Source organism: Simochromis diagramma, unplaced genomic scaffold (assembly GCF_900408965.1).
Source record: "Simochromis diagramma unplaced genomic scaffold, fSimDia1.1 OVJJ01000640.1, whole genome shotgun sequence".
NCBI classification, from domain to species: domain Eukaryota; kingdom Metazoa; phylum Chordata; class Actinopteri; order Cichliformes; family Cichlidae; genus Simochromis; species Simochromis diagramma.
In genome coordinates, this window is record NW_024387439.1 from 428,671 (window position 1) to 437,208 (window position 8,538).

The 8,538-nt window shown below is 38.4% G+C and overlaps 2 protein-coding genes across 2 annotated transcripts; one reads left to right on the plus strand and one right to left on the minus strand.

The window, feature by feature from the left end:
* Positions 1-109: 109 nt before the first annotated feature.
* On the minus strand, positions 110-4,106 carry LOC120722469 (CD276 antigen homolog). The gene is made up of 3 exons (XM_040013497.1): positions 3,884-4,106; positions 2,412-2,765; positions 110-2,173 (listed from the first exon to the last, which is right to left on the minus strand). The coding sequence occupies exons 1-3, from the start codon at positions 3,936-3,938 to the stop codon at positions 1,974-1,976; spliced, it is 609 nt and encodes a 202-aa protein (XP_039869431.1). The 5' UTR covers positions 3,939-4,106; the 3' UTR covers positions 110-1,973.
* A 1,642-nt stretch (positions 4,107-5,748) lies between these two features.
* LOC120722478 (platelet-derived growth factor receptor-like protein) lies at positions 5,749-6,736 on the plus strand. The gene is made up of 2 exons (XM_040013506.1): positions 5,749-6,253; positions 6,381-6,736. Exons 1-2 carry the CDS (start codon positions 6,184-6,186, stop codon positions 6,671-6,673), a joined length of 363 nt encoding a protein of 120 aa, XP_039869440.1. The 5' UTR covers positions 5,749-6,183; the 3' UTR covers positions 6,674-6,736.
* Positions 6,737-8,538: the final 1,802 nt, after the last annotated feature.

Below are 8,538 nucleotides of genomic sequence, written 5' to 3' on the forward strand. Positions count from 1 at the left end.
ACCTTTTTGTTTCTAGTTACAGTCACAGGCTCATCAGGAGCTTTGGCTGAATTTAAGTTTAATCCAAAGTATTTTTGCTACATACTGTAGTTAATGAAAGTCAGTCCAATCACTTTATCACCAGCTTTTATTGAGTATAATCAGTGTGTGTTCTACACAGAGAACTTTGTTCAAGGAATAGCTGATAAGCAGCCTTTATATCAGGTATAAAGAGCTTTAGACTCAAATGTGTCTTGAGGGAAAAGATTATTGACTTTTAAATCTTCAGTGCTGCAGCTTCTCTCTCTGAGCTGAGATCAGGTGGTTCCCAGTGAGATTAGACCTGCATGAACATGATATTAGCCAGTTGTTGCTTTTTTTTCATATTCACCAGTAAAGGAAAGAACCTGAGCACGAAACAACAGAAAAAAACAAAAACAATATAAACTGATAGTTTTCCCTTTAATTTCATTTCACACTAGTACTTCAAAAGGAACATTAAAGCATCAGCAGGTAATCATACAGGTAATATCACCAAAATAGGATTTTGTTTAACAAGCTGATGCTCAATAAAATGCAAGAAACAGTAAAGAAACAGTAAAATGCATACTATGTTTAACTGTAGCTTATGAGGGGACAAAATGCTTCAAACAAGACATTGATATTAAACAGAGAATCATTTCAATTGGCTCACAGTGACTGATCTACTTATATACATCATTACCAGACAGACCCTCAATCCAAACACCAGAACAGCAAATCTTTAGTTCATGTTCTGACAGACAGAGACAGAATGCATTCAATTTACAATTTATATAAAACTGTGGAAGTTTTAGTTTTTGTTATTTTTTATTCTTGCATTTTTCTTGTTGTTTTATATTTATTTGCCCTTAACAGACATTTTATTGCTAGACCAGCAATAAAAGGCTTAACATTCAGAATAAGTGTTTCATTTTCTCTTTGCTCTCTGTTTTGAGGTGAGGATGAAGAGGCAATTATTCCTCAGATGATGAATGTTTATTAACTGCCCTGTACAAAGAAACTGAAGATGAAAGGCCTATTGGGAGAATTTTTCTTATCCAGGTAACTTCAAACTGCAGGGTTCAATCTGTACTATGAAGGTGGTTCACTTTTTCCTGGGGTTCCCTGTTAATCTATGACCTAACCTGTTCAATAGCAGGTTAGGTCATAGATTAGAGATCTGTAGGTATGAAATGAGGTGTGAGATCACTTCCTACTGACAAACTAAGTCTGTGGCAAACAGCATCACCATTCCTGGAAGATCCTTCAGACCAGTGCGTGGATAGTAGTAGTTGTCCAAACTCTTTATATTATATTATTATTATATTATAAGACTTTACATCAGTTCCAGGTGGACAGAGCATACATTGGAATCCTGTTATTGTATTTATTATTTACTTATTTACACAATCAGTGCTGCAGCTGAAAGAACAAACAATAAAACAGTTTTTTGCAAATCTGAACATTAACTTTGTAGAATGTTTGGAGAATACGCAAATGTATGTAACATCAGATTCTTCAAAACATTTAAAGCTCATACATAGAGCGCTTTTAAGAATAAACTACTCTGCTCTACTTTTACTCCCAGGGTGCTGATTGATCTGCAGCAGCTGTGTTGCTTTTATTCAATATTATGTTTAACCTTTTTCACGTTTTTCCAATTTTCCAATTTACTCTTTCATTGCAAAACCAGCCACTCATCTGCCAGTACAATTCTCAACATGATTGCCCAGATGCTGCCAGTGCCACCTCTTTTATTCACTCATACCTAGATTGGAAAACTCTGGGTTAACCAAGCAACTACATGACAAGCTTCTTGTGATCACCAATGTAAGGAAAGATATTCTGGGTATGTTGAACTGGCTACATAGTACAGGGCCCGGATTCGGACCTATATTATTTTTCCACATGTTGAATGTCAGAACTGAGAAGCAGGAAACTCACAGTAAAGCTGAAAGAAACTCTGAAAATTTTCAGACAGGCTGTTGTTCAGATGGAGGCTGATATGAATCCTGACTCTGTTGTTGTTTATGTTTTCTGTAGATCAAAAAGCCAATAACAGCAGAAACAAGAAGCACAGCGAAAACTGACAGACCAACTGCAGGTCCAACAGATCCACTCTTCTCTCCTCCTGCCTCCTTCTCTCCATCCTCTGTGTGTCCTCCTGTCTGACCTGCAGGTGAGAAACAGGTGTGAAGTGTCAGCTGTCAGGTAGGTGATGAGTGAAGAACAGAACAGAATCCATTTCCTCTTCAAACTGCTGTCAGACATTATCTACTGCACTCTGATCACATCACTCAGACCAGCTGCTTTCTACAAAGTCTCATCAACAACATCTTTAGAAACAAACATCAACAACCAGGAAGCAGCTTCACCTCTGATCACACACACACTCAACTCTACTCACTCACCTGGAGGATCAACAACACTCAGGTTTATGCTGCTGATGGTTTTCACAGCTCTCTTTCTCCGTTCTCCCCCATGCGTGAGGATACGGCACTCGTATGTTCCATTATCTGCAGCTTTCACTTTCTCCAGAATCAAAGACACGTCTCCATTTCTCATCTGTTGGTCCTGGAGTTCCACCCGGTCTTTAAAAGATGGTTGCTGGTCTTCTGGAACAATGTGCCCGTCTCGGAGCAAAAGAACATATTCTGGCTCCAGGTCTTGTCTGCTCCACTCCACACCTGCGAGGTTGTTGCTGTTTGGAGCTCGACATGGCAGAGTGACTTTCTCCCCAAGCCTAGCTGTGATGGTTTTTATGTCTGAAAGAGGAAACAACAAAGATCAGAGAGGTTAAAGGGGTCAGAGTATAGGTCTTTACTTCTATAGCAGCCAATAGGAACAAGTAACTTTAGAGAGGAACTGCAAAGCTCTGATGAACTGGGCAAGAGATAAAACAACAGACCTGCACTGATGTGTGTTCCCAGACCTTGACCTTAAATGACTTTAACCTGAACATTAAAATCAGGAAAATCATATCAGTGTCTTCTGTACTATAGTTTTAGACTAAACCATGAAAACACACACACAAACCTTCTGTTGGCTGTTCCCTTTGATATGAATCTCCACAGCCACTGAGTTTGCTCCTTTGTATCCTTTTGATCCACATATTTGATAGGAGTGAGGAAAAAAATTGAAGCAGCCAAAGTACCACAATATTATGATTGGCTATACTGTATTAATACCTTAGTTGCATCTATTATTGTAGGGTCTTTTCCTTACAATATAGAGAACCTTGAAACAACTGTTGTTGGGATTTGATGCTAAATAAATAAAACTGAACTGAAATTATAAACAAGGAGAACACCTTAAGTCTTTTCATTTAAAGAGATAAATTAGAATTAACTACAAATTAAAACTAAGGCGATGGCAGCTTCTAGCTTTGCTTGCCAGTGTCTAGAAAAAAAAAACAGATGGTGCAAACTAGTCTTAGAAGCTTAGAAGTCAACAAAAAACACATCACAGTTACTGACAGTTTGATAATAATAAGTTTGTTTGCAGGTTTGCAGGGCTTGTCTGCGTTATCTCACAGAAAAGCGTCATCAAAATGGGGCGATTTCCAATACGCCAGCAGATGTCGCTGTTTGAAATAGCAGGAAACAAATGCGTCAGCGTTTCCGTGTTTTACGAAGCCTTTTCTTTCCACATCACTATCGATACTGTTTTTAAAATAGACATATTTATACGTTTATGTCATACGAATCTTACAGGCACTTTGTACTGTCGCATTAACTTCCCATGTAAAGGTTTTAATGAAAAACAAAAAGACTAAATATAGACTACAATAAAAAAGCAACAAATTAAACTCACATAAAATGTATTAACCTGTTATTTAATCGTTTTTCACACATTCACATTGATCTACTAATACAATGCTCACCTTGTGCGGCAGAAATCAGTGGGTTTAGAAACAGAAGAATCAGGAAGGGCAGCATTTTCTCTCTCTTTTCATTATGTACACGTCCAGTTTTGTGTACTCCAGACGTAGCAAACAACTGAAGTTTAATATTAAATTTGTAATATTACGCCTCTAATATTAAACTTCAGTTGTTCGCTGTAGAATCTTACAGCAAGAAGTGTTGTTAATTTTCGTTTTCCTTTCCACACAAAGGGAACATCCACGCCCTGTAAACCACACCACGTGATTACCGATAACGCATAGGTTTCATGCATTCTTACTTCTGTTCCCTTCCTAGCTCAGACGCCATATATGTATGTATATATATATGTAGATAGATAGATAGATATGGCGTCTGAACATTTTATACAGATAAAAAAATATAAAATATAAATAAATAATATGTATGTACCCTTACATAACAGGAAACAGTTTTATGCTGTTTAAGTTGTGTTGTGGTGAGAGTGCCGTTGTCATTAATGGGTGTGTATAGTCTAAGAATATCTCACAGTTAAAATTGTTTAACCAGGTTTGACCTGTTAAACTGTTAAAAACCAGGAAGCTCAGAGCAGCAGTTTTTACGCGCTTTTACGTTACATTACAAAGTTTGACTGAAACAACAGACCGCGCACATATTTGAACTCTCTGATTGGCTCTTCTTCAATTTATTGACCAATAGCTGTTCTCGTACAGCAGCGCACACTGTTGTCAGGTGTGTGTGGTGTAGCCGATTCTGTGCTGAGTGTTTTTAAATCCACTCACGTTCGTTAGCTGTGAACATTCGTGGATAACACTTTTTAACTGTAAACTATTAGACCAGTTAGTCTGGGTGGTAAGGACAATAGTATCGGTCAGGTTAATGTGTAAGAATATTTATGTACTCTAAGGAGCTTGGAAAGGAAAATTACTGGACTTCTTTAAGTTTCTTGAAGAAGTTTCATCCACAAATACTGCTCATGTGTGTTTTCTGACAAATAACAAAGCAGTGTTGTAGGTACGAAGTGAAAACAGAACTGCACGAAACTAGGATGTATTTGTATTATGTGGAGGGTTGTAGTTTTTTTTCTTTTGTATGGCACTTTGCTGCTCTCTAGTGACAGACACAAAATAAAGTAGTCAACTGAGTGATTACTGTTACGTAATATTTTTGGGATATTTTTACGTGTAGACAACAATCAGCCAACACGTAAATAAAGACTTGAAGTCCATTTGAAACAGAGGCCATCTGACAACAGAACGAGCACAGGCAGCTCCTGGTGTGATGGTTTCTTTTCTTCCTTCCATTCTTTCTCTCTCACCTCTCAGATGGAACTGTAATCTGGTTTTACAAGTTTTTGGGTGGCTTCTGTTCATTATCAATTCATAAAGCCTGCAGTATTCAAAGACACAAGTCCTGTACTATGAAGCAGGGTTGTGGCTTATTCAAGTAACTTCACATTCACAGTACTATGAAGGTGTGTCTGTGAAGATGCTCAGTCATCAAGGTCAATTGTAGAACCACCTTCTCTACTATGAAGGTGGTTCAGTTCTCATATCTCTCGTATTAGCCAGTAGAATGTTCTTGGATTATTCCTGCAAACTCAACCCACTTTGGTCCTGTACTACAAAGCAAATCCACCATAACCTGGATGTCTTTTCTTTGATTTCATTAAAAACTGAAATTGAACATTAGTAACAAATACAGATTAGTAGACATAATTATTCGTTGGTCTTTCGTTATTCATTGATGTACATAAAAGAACTGAAGAAGCTTCTCAGGTGAGAGGTTAAACATCTTCAAGAAACTTAAAGTCCAGTCACTTTTCTTTTCAAGCTCTTTAGAATATATAAATATTCTTCAACAATGTACACATTAACCAGTCTAACCATTTACTCTTTAAGTATGATATCCATAGTTATCCATTACAGTCAAGCTGTGTGATGTAACAAAGCACAGTGTGGTGCTCTGATACAGCTTCAGAGTTTTAAACAATTGATGGGTTAAAGTTCCTTAATCAATTTTATATTTGACATATTTTACTCAGCTGAGTGTTGTTACAGACACACACACCCATTAATGACAGTGATAGTCTTGCACAAAGCAAGGTCCATAAGGTCAGGTAACTTTTCATGTCTACAGATCTTTACTCATAAAGTGCAGTATAAGCTTGAGTAAGGAAGTAAATGTGTTCTTTCGCTCCTTTTTGCTCTGGCTGTGCAGAATTGTCCAGTATGAGCGATATGGGGTTCTGACGTTGGTCAACACCACTGGTGCAGACACGGGGGAGTACACATGCTACCCAATGTACTGTGAAGACACTGACTGCAGGAAGGAATACAGCAAAGCTGTTAAAGTCTTCGTCTTTTTTCCAGGTGTGATTAATACATTTTATTGATGCTCAGGCTTGCATTTCTCTGAACTGCAGACTTGACAGGAATCTTTTTTACATTCTAATAATCTTATCATAAATCTGCCATATCTCCTCTCTGTACGGACCAGATCCACAAGAACTATTTGTTCCATCGTCTGACTATTACAAGGTGATTCAGCTGAGGAGCAACTGGCCTACAGTCCTACCCTGTCAGGTGACGTCACCTGAGGCTAAAGTAACTCTGCACCGTGAGTACCCACCTGTGGAGCTGGACGTGGACAGGAGGGAGATCTCCTTTGATGTCAAGAAGGGCTTCACAATCCATCGACCTCGGCCATATCATGCCGGAGCTTTGTACTGTGTTGCCAGTCTGGAAAAACCTGCGGCAGAGCTCTATGAAGTACATGCTCATCTATGTTAACACAATGCTGAGCTCCACTCTCTTGACTGCCCAGCACAGAGTCCTGACATCGACTCATTAGAACACCTTTGGGAGGAATTGGAGCGGAGACTACAACCCGGGCCTTTTTGTCAAACATTAGTGTCTAACCTTACAAATGGAAAAATTAAGAAAAATTCCTATAAACATGCTCCTAAACCTTGTGGAAAGAGTTCCCAGAAGAGATGAAACTGCAATAGCTGTAAATCATATTACACCAATATGAATTAAGAATGGGATTTCACTCAAGTTCACATGTGTGTGAGCGCACACAAAACAATACTTTTGGCAATATAGTGTAGCTTTGTGTGACAGTACAGGATGTAAAGCCTATTTGCACTCACTTGATGTATTCATAAGGTGGCATCCAATGTCACCAGTGGATAGGAGTCGTGGCTTGGCAGTGTCTGGCACAGGAATGGCATGTGCAAAGTAGCTCTGTTATATTGCAGGACATGGTATCAAAAAGAGAAGTCGACAATAACACAAGACTGCTTGTTGTGTAGTGTTTCAACACAGTAAACATCAGTATGTATCTGAGTGAATACTGTGTTCATCCAGTGTGTTATAGATATAGTAAATTAAGCAAAAAGAAATCATTCAAAAACACTGGACATGCTAGGGATGTCATGCTCAATATTGACGTGTGGCTCAAAAAACCCATGTCAGGTGACCACGGGTAACTGAGGTTTTGGTGCATGTTGAGTCATGGCTTGCCCGCTGGTTTGGTTGCTATAGTATTGAAAAATATTTGTGATGCCACAAACTCCCAGACACACACACACACAAACTACAAGCACTTTTTCTAGGTCCAAGTGCTTTCTGTCTCACATTTGCACATGTTCAAACGCCAGTGACAATGTGTGACAATAGCAAAAGTGGCCATTGGGTGTCGCTGTTCAGATGGTTTTGAAACCTTGACTGACCAATAGAAGAACAATGTTTGGTCTGGGGGACAGAGGCACTCTCCCGTCCCTAATGACAGAGCAATCATTATTTATTCCCATCTGGCAGACCTGATAGGGGGAAAAAATTAGTGAAGGAGGACAAAGAGAGAGAGAGCGTAAGAGAGAGGAAGCAAACGCAGGGGAGGGCCTACATACAGTTAGGGGAAGGGGCGGGCTTTAGTTGGTGTCATTTAAAAATAAGAAAAAGAAATCTAATTACCGAGAAGAGAAATAAAGAACACAACCATGCCAAGTAAGTAAAAAAAAAAACATATATATATATACATCTTTGTACTCTGATTGTATGCTTTGGTTGGTAACTGAGGGCTGGGTTTAGGATAATGACAGAGAGCAGAGTCTAAACTTTGATTTAGAAGTTGTGGCTTTATTATGTGCATCCCATGTCACAAGCATAGCAAAGGAAGAAGGTGTAAAAGGAACATTAATGGCATCAAATTTGAGCTAAAACCTTACACAAACAGTGGAGCATGAACAATAATTATAGAGAAGAATTTGAATTTAAGTGTTAGAGAGCGCACACCTGTGTGGGTGGGGAATAGTTATGATTATTAGTTAATTGTTTAAATTCTGTTGATCTACTGGACGGTTGGCCATGTTGTTTCATAACCAAGAACTGAAGCCAAACCTGAAAATCTTCAAATTATGTTTAGTTTTCGGTTCAGTTTCAGTGACACCAGTTTCTCTATGATCGTGTTCAACAAAAGGCACAGGGGTCCTAAATGTCCTAAAACTGCTTGAAATTTTGAAAATTTCGATTGTGGATTTTTGAATGCTGATGTTTTAAGATTCAAAGCAAAAATAACTTTAAGACATGAATGATCTAAAAATGTTTGTGCATTATTCTTAAATCAACCAAATGCATTTACAGTCATGGCTCTA

Coding starts and splice junctions, on each gene's coding strand:
- LOC120722469 (XM_040013497.1), bottom strand. CDS start 3,938: ATGCTGCCCTTCCTGATTCTTCTGTTTCTAAACCCACTGATTTCTGCC. Junction 2,766..3,883: donor ACTGATTTCTGCCGCACAAG/GTGAGCATTGTA, acceptor TTCCTCTTTCAG/ACATAAAAACCATCACAGCT. Junction 2,174..2,411: donor GAGTGTTGTTGATCCTCCAG/GTGAGTGAGTAG, acceptor TCTCACCTGCAG/GTCAGACAGGAGGACACACA.
- LOC120722478 (XM_040013506.1), top strand. CDS start 6,184: ATGTACTGTGAAGACACTGACTGCAGGAAGGAATACAGCAAAGCTGTT. Junction 6,254..6,380: donor AGTCTTCGTCTTTTTTCCAG/GTGTGATTAATA, acceptor TGTACGGACCAG/ATCCACAAGAACTATTTGTT.